This window comes from Heptranchias perlo, chromosome 19, assembly GCF_035084215.1.
Source record: "Heptranchias perlo isolate sHepPer1 chromosome 19, sHepPer1.hap1, whole genome shotgun sequence".
In the NCBI taxonomy this organism is placed as follows: domain Eukaryota; kingdom Metazoa; phylum Chordata; class Chondrichthyes; order Hexanchiformes; family Hexanchidae; genus Heptranchias; species Heptranchias perlo.
This window is the reverse complement of record NC_090343.1, coordinates 41212143-41233354: the sequence shown is the minus strand read 5'-3', so window position 1 is coordinate 41233354 and position 21212 is coordinate 41212143. Positions and strand designations below refer to the sequence as shown.

At 43.7% G+C, this 21212-nt stretch overlaps 1 protein-coding gene across 1 annotated transcript in view; it reads right to left on the bottom strand.

Annotated features, from left to right (window-relative positions):
- snx21 (sorting nexin family member 21) overlaps nucleotides 1–20896 on the bottom strand; it is a 39778-nt gene extending 18882 nt beyond the window's left edge. The window contains exons 1-2 of the mRNA XM_068000644.1: nucleotides 20588–20896; nucleotides 16014–16278 (exon numbers count right to left, since the gene is read on the bottom strand). Coding sequence (XP_067856745.1) covers nucleotides 16014–16263 — 250 coding nt within the window. The 5' untranslated portion in view covers nucleotides 16264–16278; nucleotides 20588–20896. The remainder of the gene's footprint in view (nucleotides 1–16013; nucleotides 16279–20587) is intronic.
- Nucleotides 20897–21212: the final 316 nt, after the last annotated feature.

Genomic DNA, 21212 nt, shown 5'->3' with positions numbered 1-21212 from the left:
AGCTATCATTTGAAGGCACTAAAAGTGGGGAGTATGAATGCGACAAAAGACTAAGAAATATGAAGATGTCAAAACTAATCTGAAAACATTTAGGATTGTAAAATAAATGTAAATTACAAATAATAATTAATTGGGAGAAATTGCATACCTTTTGCTGACATACGAAAAAGAAATAAGAGTTCCACAATGAGATGTAAATATTTAGATTTTTGTCTGCGAGCAGCGGCACAGATGATCAACTTAATTGGTAAAGGGAAAAATTAGTATTCCTTCCCCCTCTCAAGAGACCGTTTCCGTAAATACAAACAGCCATACAAAGTAATACAGGTGTGATGTTGCATTCTGTTTCATTCACTTGAATGTCTTGTTATACAAATCCTCCCAATTTGCTCAAATCACCATCTCATCAACACGACAGAGCCACTGAGAATAGGCTACATAACTCAGTCACACGGAGATCAGCCCACTTCCTCCTTTGCCTCCAAAGACTTCCTCCTTCATTGAGGAAATTGGAAATTTCACTGTCACATACTGAGTAGGACTTGCTATATCTGCAAGCAATTTATAAAGCAATGATGGACTGCAGTACACAACATCCTGTACTACTTCACCTTTTAAACATTATTTATATTGTCATTGCTTCCCATTTCTGCTGCAATCCAGTTTGCAAAGAACAGCACAAAAGCTGAAAATTCTAGTTGACCTGCTACTATTGGTGGTCTCTGCAAATAACAAAAACTTTCAACATAATCGGATAAAAAGATTCAAACATACCCAGACTGGATTGTTGGAAATGAACCTTTAATATACAATAATACAGTTTTAACAAAACCTGCTAATTTACCCCTCCCTTCCTGAACTCACTGTTCCCTTGCTAGGGTACTGTTCCAGGGGCATGAATTGCCCTCTAATGCCCAAGTTGCCATTATTCATGTGTGAGCCTTGACAGCGAGTGCCAGCAGGTTATTGCACTGGGGAAGGGGTCATCACATCAGAGCCCAGTGCTGCCCTCACTAATGTCCACATACATGCACCTCAACAGGGATCATTAGAGCACAATCTGAAGCAGGAAATTTCCAATTTTAATCTCTTTAACTTGGGTACTGCAGAGCTCCAATGCATGCCCTAGTTGAGATCAGCAAACACAGCACAGACCAGGGAGTGAACCAGAGAATTTCTTGGTCGGCATCACTCAGCTGCCCTCTGTATAAACTCACTGAGCCACCAGAGAGCCCCATATGATATACTTAACATAACAGCATATATTTATTATTGTGAGCTGGCTCGGTCGGGAGCACTCTTTCTTGATTCAGAAGGTTGGGGGTTCAAGCCCCTCATCCACCTCTTCCAGGACTTAAGCACATAATCTGGGCTAGCATTTCAGTGCAGTCCTGATGGATTGATGCATTGTTGGAGGTGCCATCTTTAGGATGAGACATTAAACTAAGATGATCTAATTGAGGTGCTTAAGATGATTAAAGGATTTGATAGGGTAGACAGACAGAAACTATTTCCTCTGGTAGGAAAGTCCAGAACAGGGGGGCATAACCTTAAAATTAGAGCTAGGCCATTCAGGGGTGATGTCAGGAAGCACTTCTTCACATAAAGGATAATGAAAATCTGGAACTCTTTCCCCCAAAAAGCTGTTGAGTCTAGGTCAATTGAAAATTTAAAAACTGAGATTGATTTGTTAGGCAAGAGTATTAAAGATTATGGAACCAAGGTGGGTAGATGGAGTTAAGATACAGATCAGCCATGATCTAATTGAATGGTGGAATAGGCTTGAGGGGCTGAATGGCCTACTTCGGTTCCTATGTTCAAAAGCAATTCTTCGACTTTGAAGTGCTTTGGGGCATGCTGCAGATATAATAAGGTTCTATGTAATTGTGGGTTCTTTATAAATCTAAGCTGTCCAATCAGATGGTCATTGTTATCATGCATCTATGGTCAGATACAGTGAAGAGTATTTACAAAAGGTGCTAAGGAAACTTGTACACAAATTTCATCACCAGTACCTCTGTGGCAGATGCCAACATATTTGTTAAAAGCACAATACTTCTAACTGTGCCAAAGGCAAAAGTGGGCAATGTTCTGCACGTGGTACAATATTCATCATCTGTTCACAAATCTGGAACTAACGTACTCAACAATGGCATCAACTGCACTCACAATTCTTTTATATTTAAGAGATTTTTTTTCTCCCTTCCAGTGTCTCCTCACACCATCTATGATCCCCAGCCACACAGTGGGAGGGTGATTACAGAATCATCGAAAATTTACGGCACAGAAGGAGGCCATTCAGTCCATCGTATCCATGCTGGCCGAAAATGAGCCACTCAGCCTAATCCCACTTTCCAGCACTTGGTCCATAGCCTTGTAGGTCACAGCACTTCAGGTGCACATCCAGGTACTTTTTCAGGCAGTGAGTTCCAGACCCCCACCACTCTCTGGGTGAAAACACTTTTCCTCAGCTCCCCTCTAATCCTTCTACCAATCACTTGAAATCTATGCCCCCTGGTTATTGACCTCTCTGCTATGGGAAATAGGTCCTTCCTATCCACTCTATCTAAGCCCGTCATAATTTTGTGCACCTCAATTAAATCACCCCTCAGCCTCCTCTGTTCCAAAGAGAACAACCCCAGTCTATCCAATCTTTCCTCATAACTAAAATTCTCCAGTCCTGGCAACATCCTCGTAAATCTTCTCTGTACCCCCTCTAGTGCAATTACATCCTTCCTGTAATGTGGTGACCAGTACTCAAGCTGTGGCCTAACCAGTGTTTTATACAGTTCCAGCATAACCTCCCTGCTCTTATATTCTATGCCTCGGCTAATAAAGGAAAGTATTCCATATGCCTTCTGAACCACCTTATCTACCTGTCCTGCTACATTCAGGGATCTGTGGACATGCACTCCAAGGTCCCTCACTTCCTCTACACCTTTCAGTATCCTCCCATTTATTGTGACTCCCTTGCCTTGTTTTCCCTCCCCAAATGCATTATCTCACACTTCTCCGGATTGAATTTCATTTGCCACTTTTCTACCCACCTGACCAGTCCATTGATATCTTCCTGCAGTCTACAGCTTTCCTCCTCACTATCAATCACACGGCCAATTTTTGTATTATCTGCAAACTTTTTAATCATGCCCCCTACATTTAAGTCCAAATCATCAATATATATCACAAAAAGCAAGGGACCTAGTACTGAGCCCTGCGGAACCCCACTGGAAACAGCCTTCCAGTCACAAAAACACCCGTCGACCATTACTCTTTGCTTCCTGCCACTGAGCCAATTTTGGATCCAACTTGCCACTTTCCCTTGGATCCCATGGGCTTGTACTTTTTTGACCAGTCTGCCATGTGGGAGCTTTTCAAAAGCATTGCTAAAACCCATGTAGACATCATCAAATGCACTACCCTCATCGACCCTCCTTGTCAAAAAATTCAATCAATTTAGTCAGACATGACCTTCCCTTAACAAATCCATGCTGACTGTCCTTGATTACTCCATGCCTTTCTAAGTGACTGTTTATCCTGTCCCTCAGAATTGATTCCAATAATTTGCCCACCACCGAGGTTAGACTGATTGGCCTGTAATTACTCGGTCTATCCCTCTCTCCCTTTTTAAACAATGGTACGACGTTAGCAGTCCTCCAATCCTGCGGCACCATCACTTCTGTTTTCTGACCAGCTGTTAAGTAGAGAGAGAGAGCGATCTGGAGTGTCAGTCTCTCTGATTTCCTTTGTCTGCATAGTACCTTCTGCCCTCCACTCATGGAGATCCCATGACACTATTTTAAGAAAAGCAGGAGAGTTCGTAGTATCCTGACCAACAGCACTAAGATAGATTTGATGTCATTGCTGTTTGTGGGACCATACTGTGCACAAATTAGTTGCCGTGTTTCCCTACATTACAACAGTGAATACACTTCAAAAAACCTCAATGGCTGTGAAGCGCTTTGGGACAACCTGAGGTGGTGAAAGGCGCTACATAAATGCAAGTTCTTTCTTGGGTTTTAGATGACAGGAATCAACTGAAAGAGCTTAACGCTTGTAACTTACAATGTCACATAAACCTCTGTGGCATCGCTCTGTATTATTCATCAGGTAACTCTATGGCTGCTTATCATCTGCAGATTATTTCCTTCATAGATCTCTGACAATGCTACTAGCCTCAGACCTGCAGGATGAACATTACACACCAACACGCAGCCAGTTACAATTGATCATACCATTCCTTGCTGAATGGAAAAAAACTGAATAAAAGTGCCATAATGATGAAAACAATGGACATTAAATACCTTGGATTACATTATGCCTCGTATTAGTTTATTTGTACATACTGCGTACTCATTCTATCGGCAGCCTGTATCCAAGGTCTGAAGTCATTTACCTATCTCTAGCAAAGTTTGCATTAGATGATAAGAGGATGCAAAACTGACTCACTCAGTTCATTAACGTTCACTATTAAACAGCAACAAAAGGAAGTTTTTTTTTTCTATTCGTTCATGGGATGTGGGCGTCGCTGACAAGGCCGGCATTTATTGCCCATCCCTAATTGCCCTCGAGAAGGTGGTGGTGAGCCGCCTTCTTGAACCGCTGCAGTCCGTGTGGTGACGGTTCTCCCACTGTGCTGTTAAGAAGGGAGTTCCAGGATTTTGACCCAGCGACAATGAAGGAACGGCGATATATTTCCAAGTCGGGATGGTGTGTGACTTGGAGGGGAACGTGCAGGTGGTGTTGTTCCCATGCGCCTGCTGCTCTTGTCCTTCTAGGTGGTAGAGGTCGCGGGTTTGGGAGGTGCTGTCGAAGAAGCCTTGGCGAGTTGCTGCAGTGCATCCTGTGGATGGTGCACACTGCAGCCACAGTGCGCCGGTGGTGAAGGGAGTGAATGTTTAGGGTGGTGGATGGGGTGCCAATCAAGCGGGCTGCTTTATCTTGGATGGTGTCGAGCTTCTTGAGTGTTGTTGGAGCTGCACTCATCCAGGCAAGTGGAGAGTATTCCATCACACTCCTGACTTGTGCCTTGTAGATGGTGGAAAGGTTTTGGGGAGTCAGGAGGTGAGTCACTCGCCGTAGAATACCCAGCCTCTGACCTGCTCTCGTAGCCACAGTATTTATATGGCTGGTCCAGTTCAGTTTCTGGTCAATGGTGACCCCCAGGATGTTGATGGTGGGGGATTCGGCGATGGTAATGCCGTTGAATGTCAAGGGGAGGTGGTTAGACTCTCTCTTGTTGGAGATCGTCATTGCCTGGCACTTATCTGGCGCGAATGTTACTTGCCACTTATCAGCCCAAGCCTGGATGTTGTCCAGGTCTTGCTGCATGCGGGCTCGGACTGCTTCATTATCTGAGGGGTTGCGAATGGAACTGAACACTGTGGAGTCATCAGCGAACATCCCCATTTCTGACCTTATGATGGAGGGAAGGTCATTGATGAAGCAGCTGAAGATGGTTGGGCCTAGGACACTGCCCTGAGGAACTCCTGCAGCAATGCCCTGGGGCTGAGATGATTGGCCTCCAACAACCACTACCATCTTCCTTTGTGCTAGGTATGACTCCAGCCACTGGAGAGTTTTCCCCCTGATTCCCATGGACTTCAATTTTACTAGGGCTCCTTGGTGCCACACTCGGTCAAATGCTGCCTTGATGTCAAGGGCAGTCACTCTCACCTCACCTCTGGAATTCAGCTCTTTTGTCCATGTTTGGACCAAGGCTGTAATGAGGTCTGGAGCCGAGTGGTCCTGGCGGAACCCAAACTGAGCATCGGTGAGCAGGTTATTGGTGAGTAAGTGCCGCTTGATAGCACTGTCGACAACACCTTCCATCACTTTGCTGATGATAGAGAGTAGACTGATGGGGCGGTAATTGGCCGGATTGGATTTGTCCTGCTTTTTGTGGACAGGACATACCTGGGCAATTTTCCACATTGTCGGGTGGATGCCAGTGTTGTAGCTGTACTGAAACAGCTTGGCTAGAGGCGCAGCTAGTTCTGGAGCACAAGTCTTCAACACTACAGCTGGGATGTTGTCGGGGCCCATAGCCTTTGCTGTATCCAGTGCACTCAGCCGTTTCTTGATATCACGTGGAGTGAATCGAATTGGCCGAAGACTGGCTTCCGTGATGGTGGGGATATCGGGAGGAGGCTGAGATGGATCATCCACTCGGCACTTCTGGCTGAAGATGGTTGCAAACGCTTCAGCCTTGTCTTTTGCACTCACGTGCTGGAAGTTGTGCAAAATCCTTTCAGACTATTTGATTAAGAACCATGAAGCATTCAGGCCCCTGCAGCTAAGAGTAGAGAGAAGGATCGTGCTCCCAGTATTAACCCTTCTTGGTTGGTCTTCCCTTTATGCAGATTCTGCAAGCCTTGCGTCTGTGAGCCGGATTATCGTGTTAAATCCGATTTCTGTAGTCCACCCGAGTGTGCCACCGGACCTCAGAATCCAGCGAATAAGCCCTGAGAGCCAGCTCATGGGCTGGGTCCCTGGATGCCAAACTAAGGCAGTAGAAAAGCAGCGTGACTCAGAATTGGACGTAAGGAGGAACCTGAAGACGACTCTCCCTCCGATCTCCTATCTCTGTGTGAAGCTGCGTTGCTTCAGCATCTTCTCACAGCAGAGTGACCAAGATCAGGAACTCATCCATGAACGAGGAACTGGGGAGGAGAGGATTACAAAGCTGCAGCCCATCATTAATGTGACGCAGCAGGAGTGGTCCCTAATGCACTGAGGATAAGTGATGCTATGGAAGAACGTGCTTGTTCTTTCAGTACCCATGTAATTTTAGGTTTACTTTGGAAATATTTCCATTTTCAGGCCTCCTCTGTGTAGCCACACTTGTTAGCTGAGGGCAGTGCTGGGGATAATTGCCATGCTGATGTGACAGAGTGTAAGAACAATCCTTAAAACACATTCATTCAGAGGCAAGTGTCTGCTGACTGTTAACAAATTTAATTTTCAGAAAATAAACTTACAATTTGACAAAACCCAAGGATGAAAAGGAAAATGAACAGAATTGCGGCACGACTATCAGCCACAATTCTGCTGAGTTTTCAGCTCTAATGCTAGTTGTAATTAATGCATAGGAACATAGGAACAGGAGTGGGCCATTCAGCCCTTTGTGCCTATTCCGCCATTCAGATCATGGCTGATCTGTACCTCAACTCCATTTACGTGCCTTTGATCCATATCACTTGATACCCTAACCTAACAAAAATTTATCGATCTCAGTCTTGAAAATTTCAAATCGCATAGCTGTCTTTGAATACTCTTTCAACTGCTTAAATCTCACCCAGCACCTTACTGAATGCACCAATCAGATAGATACTGAGCAATACAGACCTAAAAGGTCCTATGTTCAGCCCTTGGTTTGCGCTGAGCTACCTGATCTGAAGATGGGCTGGTACAACCAGCCTCAGCACTCCTGGGCTAGGGAGGGCAAAAATGAAACAAAAATCAAACCTGGGTTCCTGCACTTGATCCCTATCCAGTGACACCTACTGAAAAGTAGGCACGTGGATGTCAGGTAGGGACAGGTCGAGGTTGGGTGTGATGCCCTCCACAGTTGAATAGTCACCCCTCTAGGCTCACAAACGAAGAAAGGTCACTTGAGCGAGGTATTGAACGGCTGCTGGTGCCTAAGGGACCGTGCTCCACCATACCATCAAGAGAAAGGGGGGGGGGGGGAGGGGATAAGAGAGTGAAGGAAATTGGGGGGTGGGGAGAAGGAGGTGGCAGGGAAAGGGAAAAAGGACTTATATTTTGCTGTTGAGCTGCGAGCGTTGTGGTGCTGTCCAGGAATTAAAGATAGGAAGGGATTTGAAATTGTTTGACCGAATGTAAAACGAACAGTGTTGAAAGCAATAGTGAGGGTTCAGCTGTGTATAAATCCACTGTGCAGGTGGCACGAAAAGGTTTCTGCAAATGATGATTTGGAGAAACACTTTATTAGACAACAAATAAACAAGCAGCACTTGCCTTTCTATTGAACCTTTAATGTAGTCCCAAGGTGCTTCACAGAGGGGAAACAAATACTGAACAGCGATATACGGTTAGAGGAAATCACCAAAAGGATGGTTGAGGAGGTGGAGAGGAAGAGTTTGGAGGGTTTTACAAACAATGTTTTGAGGAATAGGATGGAGGTTGGAGGTTGGTGAGGACAAGTGTGGTGAGCGAACAATATAGGAACATATTTCGAATACTGGCACTATTTTGTTGGCAACAGCCTCAGTGCTCCTGTCTTTGTGTATGGTATTCCAGACACTGTCCTATTATAGCAAGATTTAATCAACAGAGTAAAGAAAACATTGTTAACCATTAACCAAAACGCACCAGGTCAAATGCAAGCCATGTTAGTAAACATTGGAGTTGCAAAACAATGCCTCGATCTAGTTTGGCTACAAAGGAACCTTTGTTGCATGTACCCAACCTCACTGCCACTGTAACTCTATCATAAACAAACAGAGCCCAGTCATCCAAAACATACATAAATATTACAGAGAGGAGTTTAAAAACAAGCCAAATACTTTTGAATGATCCACTGTACACCAGAAAGAAACGATTGTGCAACAAACACAAGAGGCTGAAACAGAGCTGGGAGAAAAATAATGAATAAAACAAGGAAGAAATTTTAATTTTAAAAAATGTAAATAAGTCATTATTTAAAATATAAAATGAAAGTGGAAAGCAGAGTTGTTCTGGGTTACACAAAAGTTCAGTCACAATGTGTTCATCACTGGCTTTGAAGTTAAGGTACAGTGACTGTCTTTATTAAGTCAAAATAACTGGTTGTTAAGAACCATGCTAGAGCAACGATTAACATGGTTACCATTTGAGCCCAAAGCCTTCTTTGAACAAAAGTCCATAATAATATTTTTCTTTCTAATACAGGATGCATCCTAAAAAATCTTTAGGACATGGTTTATAGCCCACAGGTGAGCAGGCCCATTTACAAACACTGAAGGTGAGTGGAATATAAATGATATCTCGTCGATTATCGTAATGCAGCATCTATTTACATCATATATACTATGGGGTCAATATTCTGACTGTGTGGTCCCATTGCAGAGCCTCACTCACCAGGAGCTCATATCAGGAAATTGTACATGCGCAACTTATAATTTTCCTGGCACGAACCGCAATTTCCCAAATATGTGCTTCCTGCAGGTGAGGCTGAGCTGGGAGCATGCAATTGGAAATTATACTCACAAGGACGGAAAAATGGAGTTGAGGTGCATATCAGCCATGACCTAACTGCATAGCAGAACAGACTCAAGGGGCTGAATGGCCTACTCCTATTCCTATAACTTAATCTGTTAAAGTATTAGGTAGAGTTAATTGGGTAATGAGATTTATAAAACAGTAGGTTGAATGATTCCTTTGTAGTTTGATCCCAGTGCAGCTCGATATAGTGTGAGTTGTAACTAGCCCATTGTTATGTGGGGTAAGTTGTGAATATTTCTGTTTTGATTGGGTATAGAGGGATATGGGCCAAGTGCAGGCAATTGGGACTAGCTTAGTGGTATAAACTGGGCGACATGGACATGTTGGGCCAAAGGGCCTGTTTCCATGTTGTAAACTTCTATGATTCTATGATTCATCTCTTCAAAACAAATTTTAAAGAAAACAGAGCTACAGGAGCTAAAATACAAGATCCATAAACTAGTTTTAAAAATTCACAGAAATAACATGCTTGGTGTAAATATAATGTTGGATAAGTGTTTCCGGGAACTTCACATGTCATAGCAGAGGCTGACAATCCCTCCCCACAACTGGAGTCGTGCCAGAGAAGTAGACTTGCACAGACTCGCACATCCACTTAAGGACAGAGAAGGAAGAGGCAGATGTGTTTGGGAATGAAACAGTAACTGGCATTACAATAAAACTCACCAAAATCACCCTGAAGAAAATTAGGGGAGAGGCTCAAAGAGGTATCCATTCCCCATTTAACACCCCAAATGAACACTGAATTCTTTTGCTAAATCTCATGTCTTAGGAACACGCATTACAACAAAAGCAAGGAAGTTATGCTAAACCATTGTAAATCACTGGTTAGGCCTCAGCTAGAGTATTGTGTTCATTTAGAATGTCAAGATGTGGAGGTGCCAGTGATGGACTGGGGTTGACAATTGTAAACAATTTTACAACACCAAGTTATAGTCCAACAATTTTATTTTAAAATCCACAAGCTTTCGGAGGCTTCCTCCTTCCTCAGGTGAATGTGGAAATGAAATCCTCGAACCTATCGCATTTATAAATCACAGAACAATGCCTGGTGATTACAGAGAGTCTTTTCAACTGCCCGCGGCCACAGGCACAATGGGTCAAATGGCCTCCTTCTGTGCTGTAATATTCTATGATTCAATATTTCTACAATGAAGCTTCTGCACTGTACCATGTACACAGTATAATATGAATATAATTTATATCAATAATTTGTAGCTTAAAAAAATCACTGTAGAGCAACAGAATTTAGAAAAAAAGAATTAATAGTGTAAGCAACCGCTGGGTTAAATAAATGAAAACCACTGTATAGTAGCACAGTTCAGCTATGGGATGGAAGAAGCAGTTGGAGAAAGTGATGTTTATGACAATTATTTTAGGACAAAATTATTTTGCACCTTCAAAGCTTTCTCAAATAGGGCCCCCACCGATTCACTGTCCGCAGATGTATCATAGGGGAAATGCCAGATAGGTTCCAAAAAAATAGCTAAGCACCACAAGTTTTCTTCCAGGAATTAAAGCTAGCATATTGTTTCATGTGCCATTTCATGTTTCATTTGCATTGAGCCTGTGCCATCAGTACGAACACCTCTCCGACACCTCACTTCCAGACTAAAAGTTTCTCCAGGTCGTTCTTCGTATCATAAACTTCTGACACTAGGGGATCGCTCTTGCCGCTCTTCTCTACACTGCTTCTAGCACTTTAATGTCTCTCTTGTGTCTGGCTGACCAGAATCAAACACAGCATCCGTTATTTAAGGTGTGGTCAGAACACTGCATAGTTTCTTGAATTTCTGTGACTTGAATTCTGCCATTTTGACTATGTAGTTCAATATTCTATTGGCTGCCTTGCATTGATTGGAAATGAATAGCATCAAGTCTACTAAAATTTCTAGTTCTCTTTCCACTTCATCCTTAGCTATTTCAACACCATTCATGCAGTATATGCGTCACTTATTTTTTTCCTGCTTTTTGCAGTATACACTTGCTTGTATTGAACTGCATCAGCCACTGCTCTGTCCACTTACATATTTTATCCAAATCATTCTGTAATTTCTGAGCTGCCACAGTTTGGGATCATCTGTAAATTGGACCACTTTGCTTTGAGTTTCTGCATTAGTCACCGATGTAAATTAGAAACAGTAGTGGTCTCAACAGAGCCGTGGGGCACCGAACTGAATACTCCCACCATAACTCCTCTAATTATTTTCTACTTCAGCCAATTCCTTATCCACTCCAAGAGTTTACCCTGAATCCCTATAACTCTGAGTTTAATTAATTGCCTTTCGTATGGAACTTGTCAAATGCCTCTTGAAATTTTAGGTGCATCATGTGATAGGGTTTTCCAGAGACCACTTGGGGGTTGTCACTTTCTCAAAGAAGTCAAGTGACTGGTCAGGCAGCCTTTTCCCCTTCTGAATTCATGCTGACTTTTGTTAACTATGTTATTATTGTAGAGATAATCCTAAGGTTTATTTCTCATAAATAGATGCCATTATTTTACAAAGAATGGAAGCAAGACTAATTGTTCTGAGTTACCTATGTCTGGTTTCTCCCTCATTTGAATATGTTATCCTGTTTCCAATCCATAAGAAGGAGGGCAATTTGTTGTACCAATCGATAGGAAGGGTATGCGAGAACGGGAACCTTATTATAATGAGAAAGCCCAAGTAGTTTTGAGTCAGAGTTGATAAATGTAATGCATTTACAGCAACCCCAACAGCCCTATTCTACTCCCTCGCTAACTTTCCTGTCCAGCGCGCCCGCTAGAGATAATCTTCTCAATCTCCTTCCTGTCCCACTCACCCCTCCCAGCACTGACCCTGTGGACTCTGCCAGTGGATCAGCTATCACCGCCCCTCTCCACATCTCCCTCCAGAATGTCCGTTCACTTGTGAACAAGGCCCTTGCCATCCATGAGCTTATTGTGGATGATTGCACTGACATCATGGCCATGATGGAAACCTGGCTGATGGGTGATGATACCTTCCCCCATAATAGATCCTCCCCGCTTGGCTATATCTTCCACCACTTGCCCCGCCCGGCTATATCTTCCACCACTTGCCCCGCCAGACCGCCACGGTGGCAATGTGGCCCTTATCACCAAATCACAGCCACCCCCTCAGCCTTGCCATCTGACGTGGCCTCTCTACTCCAATCGTGTCAATCACGGATCAGGCCATCTCTGATCACTTCTTTATAGCCCTCTCCACCCACATCCCCCTTCCCCCTCCCAACCCCATTTCCTTCTGTGTTCATCTCTGGAAAAAACTCTCTCCCAGGTCACTCACAACGGCACTTTCAAATTCCCAACTGTCTAGCCTTTGGCCCTCCATTCACTACGACATATCTGCAGCTACTGATCTGCTCAATCACACCCTCACTTCCACCTTTGATGCCCTTGTCCCCATTAAAAACCGTTAGTCTCTCTCACCCTGGTCATTCCCCCGGTACGGCACTCATCTCTGCTCCTTTAAGTGCAAGGGATGTAGACTTGAACACTTAAGGTGGACAACTGGTTTAGCCATTCATTGCCAGATCTGGTTGAACCACATAAAGTACTATTGGGTCCTGTTCTCCTCTGCCAGAACTGCTCACTATTCCAGGATCATCATAGAATGCAAAGATAACTCCCGGCTTCTCTTCACCACGACAAACCGACTTCTTAAACCCCTCTCCCCTGCCTCCTCAACTCCAACGAAAAGTACGAGGAGCTTGTGGACTTCTTTGTCATTAAGATTGAGACCATCCATTCAGCTGCCTCTGCTGTTTCCCTCCCTTCCCCTAGCCCACCAAGCCAAATTTCCTCTATGCTTCCCCCTTGCCCTAGCCCTGAACTCGCATTTTTCTCTCGTTACCCTCCTATCTCCCCTCATGCCCTCTCTGAGCCCACCTTGAACATGAAACCCACCTCCTGCTCCCTCAACCCTATTCCCACTAAGCTGCTGGCCACCTAACTTCCCTTCCTGGCCCCCATGTTAGTTGATATTGTCAACGGTTCCCTCTCCTCAGGTACTGTCCCCCTCCTCTTTAAATCTGCTGTCATCACACCCCTCCTCAAAAAACCCACTCTTGACCCCTCTGTCCTTGCAAACTACCACCCCATCTCCAAACTCTCTTTCCTCTCCAAAGTCCTTGAACGTGTTGTCGCCTCTCAAATCCGTGCCCATCTTTTCCGCAACTCCATGTTTGAAATAAAAATAGAAAATGCTGGAAAAGCTCAGCAAGTGAGGCAGCCTCTGTGGAGAAAGAAACAGAGTTAACGTTTGAGGTCGAAGACCTTTCGTCATGTTTCAATCCCTCCAATCAGGTTACTGCTCCTGCCATGTTACTGAAACGGCCCTGATCAAAGTCACAAATGACATCCTATGTGACTGTGATCATGGTAAACTATCCCTCCTCATCCTTCTCGACCAGTCTGCAGCTTTTGACACGGTTAACCAAACCATACTCCTCCAATGCCTCTCTGTCGTCCAGCTGGATGGGACTATGCTCACCTGGTTCCATTCTTATCTATCCAGTAGCAGTCAGAGAATCACCTGCAATGGCTTCTCTTCCCACTCCCGCACTGTTACCTCTGGAGTCCCCCAAGGATCTATCCTTGGCCCGATCCTATTTCTCATCTTCACGCAGCCCCTCGGTGCCATCATCCAAAAACATATCAGATTCCACATGTACGCTGATGACACCCAGTTCTACCTCAGAACCACCTCCCTCGATCCCTCCATTGTCTCTCATTTGTCACATTGCTGGTCTGACATCCAGTACTGGATGAGCAAAAATTTTCTACAATTAAATATTGGGAAGACCAAAGCCATTGTCTTTGGTCCCCACCACAAACTCTGTTCCCTAGCCACCGACTCCATCCCTCTCCCTGGCCACTGTCTGAGGCTGAACCAGACCGTTCGCAACCTTGGTGTCCGATTTGACCCTGAGATGAGCTTCCGGCCACAGGCCCACTCCATCACCAAGACTGCCTACATCCACCTCCGCAACAAGGCGTGTCTCCGCCCCTACCTCAGCTCATCTGTTGCTGAAACCCTCAACTATGCCTTTGTAACCTCCAGACTGGACTATTCTAATGCTGTCCTGACTGGCCTCCCATCTTCCACCCTCCATAAACTTGAGCTCATCCAAAACTCTACTGCCCGTATCCTAACTCACACCAAGTCCCGTTCTCCCATCACCCCTGTGCTCGCTGACCTACATTGGCTCCCGGTCTGGGAACGCCTCAATATTAAAATCCTCATCCTTGTTTTAAAATCCCTCCATGGTCTCGCCCCTCTCTATCTTGGTAACCTCCTCCAGCCCTACAACCCTCCGGGATCTCAGCGCTCCTCCAATTCTTGCCTCTTGCACATCCCCGATTTTAATCACTGCACCATTGGCGGCCGTGCCTTCAGCTGCCTAGGCTGTAAGCTCGGGAATTCCTCCCTAAATCTCTTCGTCTCTCTACCTCTCTCTCCTCCTTTAAGATGCTCCTTAAAACCTACCTCTTTGACCAAGCTTTTGGTCACCTGACCAAATGCTTCCTTATGTGTCAAATTTTGTTTGAAATCGCTCCTGTGAAGTGTCTTGGGATGTTTTACTATGTTAAAGGTGCTATATAAATGCGAGTTGTTGTTGTTGCTGTTGTTGTTGTTGTTGCATGTTTGCTTCATGGAAGCCGCGAGGTTGAGGGGTGATCTGATTGAGGTGTTTAAAATAATAAAAGGATTCAATAGAGTAGATACAGAGAAGCTATTTTCTCTGTCGGGAACACAATCTTAAAATTAGAGATAGGCCATTCAGTGGTGAAATTAAGGAAGCACTTTTTCACAGAAAGGGTGGTGGAAACGTGGAATTCTTTGAGCTTGCGAGTCCTACTTTGTCAACAGTTGTCCTCCACCCTCCGCCCCGCCGCCCCCCCCTCACCCGCCGCACCCCCCCCCCCATTAACTCAGTCGATCCTTCCTCCACTGCACTGTCTTGGAGTGAGACAGAGTAACATACATGATACGAGCTTACTAAGCCTGTCATTGTACAACACACTGCAAAGGACATGAAGTCAGTCGTAGCAATGGTCTTCCTCCACTTTTCCTTTAACAGAAGAGGCTTAAATAAAACACTTCCAGTAAGCAGACTTAGTGGTATATGCAATATTAGTGCTAATTATTCAAGCTCAAGTCTGTGCAACTTGCTAATGTGTATTATTTTTTCTGCATTTACAGACTCTTTTGTAAATTATTCTAAGGACAGTACAACTGTTAATCCTTCAGCATGAATGTCATAACATGTCAGCGACAGAGCACAGTGCATTCTAGTTTTCACAGTGACAGATACTAATGCCAGAACTGGCAATAGGAAACAATGATGTGTTCACCACACAGATACAATGCCACAAGATAATGGGACTGAATAAAATTACTGTACAGATCAAACAATAACAACAAGATAGTCTGCCACAATTTCAAAGCTGTAAACTAAAGAGTTATAAACCGCTCAAACATTGCTTTTGTTTAAAGACATTGCCTCAATTTGTCAATTAGATGAATGGCACCATATGACGATGTGTTCATTCCACTCTGTCCACTATTCTCCAAAGCAAACCCTCTAACTTTATTAATTGGATTGTCCAGTAATAACTCCACCCAGTACTCTTGGTTCACAGTAGCAAGTTTGAACCTAACTAAGGAAATCTTGATGTAAACAATGAATATCATCACACACTTACGTAGTAAGGACAACACTGGCATATAAAATTGGAATTTTAAGAATTTACAAACTACATTTTTAAAAGGAATATTTACCTGTACTTTCAACCCTGTCACTCTCAAAGCTGTGTAAAAAGTCAGGGTCACTGTCCGCAGCATCTGTTTTGGCCCAGTCCTCATCTGCCACATCTGCATCTCCAAAACTCAGCGTCCCAGCCAGGCGTGCAGACACTCCCTCTGTGTCGTCATCAAGTTCTGATCCTTCAGGAAAATCTTCTACCGTTTCCTCAGTTGCACTGTGTTTTCCAACCTTCCTCCGAAACCTGTGTAGAATTTTCGAGGCCATGCCACACACCACACTCTGCAAAGCACATCAAAAAAAAATAAGCCACATTGTCCAGGCAAGTGTTTACATGACATCATAGTATGGCATTTAAGGTGAGGAGTGTGACTACGTCTAACATCGATATACAACATACAGGAAATTACATAGACCTATGAGAAGGGATATTGTAATATAAAACTTCGCATGAAGTTTATATTTTCCATTTAATGAGTGGATTACAATATTATACTATCATAGGTGGAATCACGGCAATATACTGTACTATCATAGGTGGAATCAGGGCAATATACTGTACTACCATAGGTGGAATCAGAGCAATATACTGTACTATCATAGGTGGAATCAGAGCAATATACTGTACTATCATAGGTGGAATCAGAGCAATATACTGTACTACCATAGGTGGAATCAGAGCAATATACTGTACTATCATAGGTGGAATCAGAGCAATATACTGTACTACCATAGGTGGAATCAGAGCAATATACTGTACTACCAAAGGTGGAATCAGAGCAATATACTGTACTATCATAGGTGGAATCACGGCAATATACTGTACTATCATAGGTGGAATCAGAGCAATATACTGTACTACCATAGGTGGAATCACGGCAATATACTGTACTACCATAGGTGGAATCAGAGCAATATACTGTACTACCATAGGTGGAATCAGAGCAATATACTGTACTATCATAGGTGGAATCAGAGCAATATACTGTACTATCATAGGTGGAATCAGAGCAATATACTGTACTACCATAGGTGGAATCACGGCAATATACTGTACTATCATAGGTGGAATCAGAGCAATATACTGTACTACCATAGGTGGAATCAGAGCAATATACTGTACTACCATAGGTGGAATCACGGCAATATACTGTACTACCATAGGTGGAATCAGAGCAATATACTGTACTATCATAGGTGGAATCAGAGCAATATACTGTACTACCATAGGTGGAATCAGAGCAATATACTGTACTATCATAGGTGGAATCAGAGCAATATACTGTACTACCATAGGTAGAATCAGAGCAATATACTGTACTACCATAGGTGGAATCAGAGCAATATACTGTACTACCATAGGTGGAATCAGAGCAATATACTGTACTATCGTAGGTGGAATCAGAGCAATATACTGTACTACCATAGGTGGAATCAGAGCAATATACTGTACTACCATAGGTGGAATCAGAGCAATATACTGTACTACCATAGGTGGAATCAGAGCAATATACTGTACTATCATAGGTGGAATCAGAGCAATATACTGTACTACCATAGGTGGAATCAGAGCAATATACTGTACTATCATAGGTGGAATCAGAGCAATATACTGTACTATCATAGGTGGAATCAGAGCAATATACTGTACTATCATAGGTGGAATCAGAGCAATATACTGTACTACCGTAGGTGGAATCACGGCAATATACTGTACTACCATAGGTGGAATCAGAGCAATATACTGTACTATCATAGGTGGAATCAGAGCAATATACTGTACTATCATAGGTGGAATCAGAGCAATATACTGTACTATCATAGGTGGAATCAGAGCAATATACTGTACTATCATAGGTGGAATCAGAGCAATGTACTGTACTACCATAGGTGGAATCAGAGCAATATACTGTACTACCATAGGTGGAATCAGAGCAATATACTGTACTATCATAGGTGGAATCACGGCAATATACTGTACTACCATAGGTGGAATCAGAGCAATATACTGTACTATCATAGGTGGAATCACGGCAATATACTGTACTATCATAGGTGGAATCAGAGCAATATACTGTACTATCATAGGTGGAATCAGAGCAATGTACTGTACTACCATAGGTGGAATCAGAGCAATATACTGTACTATCATAGGTGGAATCACGGCAATATACTGTACTACCATAGGTGGAATCAGAGCAATATACTGTACTATCATAGGTGGAATCAGAGCAATATACTGTACTACCATAGGTGGAATCAGAGCAATATACTGTACTATCATAGGTGGAATCAGAGCAATATACTGTACTACCATAGGTGGAATCACGGCAATATACTGTACTACCATAGGTGGAATCACGGCAATATACTATACTACCATAGGTGGAATCACGGCAATATACTATACTACCATAGGTGGAATCAGAGCAATATACTATACTACCATAGGTGGAATCACGGCAATATACTGTACTATCATAGGTGGAATCACGGCAATATACTGTACTATCATAGGTGGAATCAGAGCAATATACTGTACTACCGTAGGTGTAATCAGAGCAATATACTGTACTATCATAGGTGGAATCAGAGCAATAGAATCATAGAATCATAGAAGTTTACAACATGGAAACAGGCCCTTCGGCCCAACATGTCCATGTCGCTCAGTTTATACCACTAAGCTAGTCCCAATTGCCTGCACTTTGCCCATATCCCTCCATACCCATCTTACCCATGTAACTGTCCAAATGCTTTTTAAAAGACAAAATTGTACCCGCCTCTACTACTGCCTCTGGCAGCTCGTTCCAGACACTCACCACCCTTTGAGTGAAAAAATTGCCCCTCTGGACCCTTTTGTATCTCTCCCCTCTCACCTTAAATCTATGTCCCCTCGTTATAGACTCCCCTACCTTTGGGAAAAGATTTTGACTATCTACCTTATCTATGCCCCTCATTATTTTATAGACTTCTATAAGATCACCCCTAAACCTCCTACTCTCCAGGAAAAAAAGTCTCAGTCTATCCAACCTCTCCCTATAAGTCAAACCATCAAGTCCCGGTAGCATCCTAGTAAATCTTTTCTGCACTCTTTCTAGTTTAACAATATCCTTTTTATAATAGGGTGACCAGAACTGTACACAGTATTCCAAGTGTGGCCTAACTAATGTCTTGTACAACTTCAACAAGACATCCCAACTCCTGTATTCAATGTTCTGACCAATGAAACCAAGCATGCTGAATGCCTTCTTCACCACCCTATCTACCTGTGACTCCACTTTCAAGGAGCTATGAACCTGTACTCCTAGATCTCTTTGTTCTATAACTCTCCCCAACGCCCTACCATTAACGGAGTAGGTCCTGGCCCGATTCGATCTACCAAAATGCATCACCTCACATTTATCTAAATTAAACTCCATGTGCCATTCATCGGCCCACTGGCCCAATTTATCAAGATCCCATTGCAATCCTAGATAACCTTCTTCACTGTCCACAATGCCACCAATCTTGGTGTCATCTGCAAACTTACTAACCATGCCTCCTAAATTCTCATCCAAATCATTAATATAAATAACAAATAACGGCGGACCCAGCACCGATCCCTGAGGCACACCGCTGGTCACAGGCCTCCAGTTTGAAAAACAACCCTCTACAACCACCCTCTGTCTTCTGTCGTCAATCCAATTTTGTGGAATCAGAGCAATATACTGTACTACCGTAGGTGGAATCACGGCAATATACTGTACTACCATAGGTGGAATCACGGCAATATACTGTACTACCTTGGGTCAAATCATAGCAATATACTGTACTACCATGGGTCAAATCATAATATACTGTACTAGTGGGTGGAATCAGAGCAATATACTGTACTACCATGGGTCAAATCATAGCAATATACTGTACTACAGTGGGTGGAACTATAGCAATATATTGTGCCACCATGGTGGGGGGGGGGGGGAAATAGTGACACACTGTACTACCATGGGGGGAATCATTGAGCCCCCACCAATGCCCTGTCTGTAATCAGCTAACTCAAACCAGGGCAGAGAGGATGTTGCTGCTCTGACGCTACCAGACTATGAAATGCATTTCCCCACTGAGGCATCAAGAGAATCACATCCTCAGTTATTGAGCAACACAATCTCATTAAGGAAAAATACACCTAACTTTGCAAAAAAAAGCGTTCAGAAATCTGTTTTTGTTTCTCATTCACAGGCGGAGAACACAATGATATAAATCCCATAAAGTACACCATTGGCAGACTGAAAGTCAGTGACAGAGCTGGTGCAGCATCCCTCTCTCCAGCCCAAAACACTTTCTCATGAAGGCACTTTCTTGCTGATGAATGTATAAGGAATTCATTTTAAACCAATGGGCTAGTTTTACTTTATATATATAAAATTATCTATCTATATATGACAGGCTGCCCAACAACATACAAAGAGTGAGGCCCTCGATCAGTGAGCTATTTAAGGAGCCTGAGCTTTCTGAAAAGAGTCAAACTTCGACCGGTGGGACCGCGTATCCACAAATAAATGGTTATCAATGGCGCCTCTCGGGTTCCCGGACCCCCTCCCTTTTTACAAACCTAGAAAACAGCCGGCTACACAGTCCCAGCTCCGCCAGACTGAGATCCCTCGGGACTCCCAGTGACTTGTTCCCTCGGGCAGTGGGAAACGATCCGCCCGCCTTTTCACTCGTCAGAAAAAATAAAAGTTAAGTAGAAGTTGGAATCATTTGAATAACTTTTGACTCGGTTTTGCAGACGCGGCAGAGGGAGTCTTTCCAGTGAACTTTCTGCTGGCCTCTGCGCTCCGCTGGGTGTTTGCGGCGGCGGGTTCCCCGGGATGGGGCTGTTCCCTTACGCTTGTCCGTAGCCGAGGCTTCCTTCTCCTCCTCCGCCGCCGAGCACTGACACCAACTGGCCCAAGGGAGGCAGGGCAGGAATGGGGAGAAGTAGAAGGGAACCGGTTGGGAAACCCAGGGAGAGAGGGAGGCATGAGAGAAAGCCAAGCAGGAAAGGGAATTTAACCAGAAATAAGGTTTTTTTCCCCCGTTTTGTTTTTTTGTTGAATGTGTATTCGGGGGTTCTGCAGGTGACACCTCTCTGTCTGAACACAGTGATTGCCTTGGCAACGGGCAGTTGCAGGGGCAATCTGTAAACACCATGTATTGTTCTATATGTATAAATGCGTAGGCTTCAAGGAGCTCTT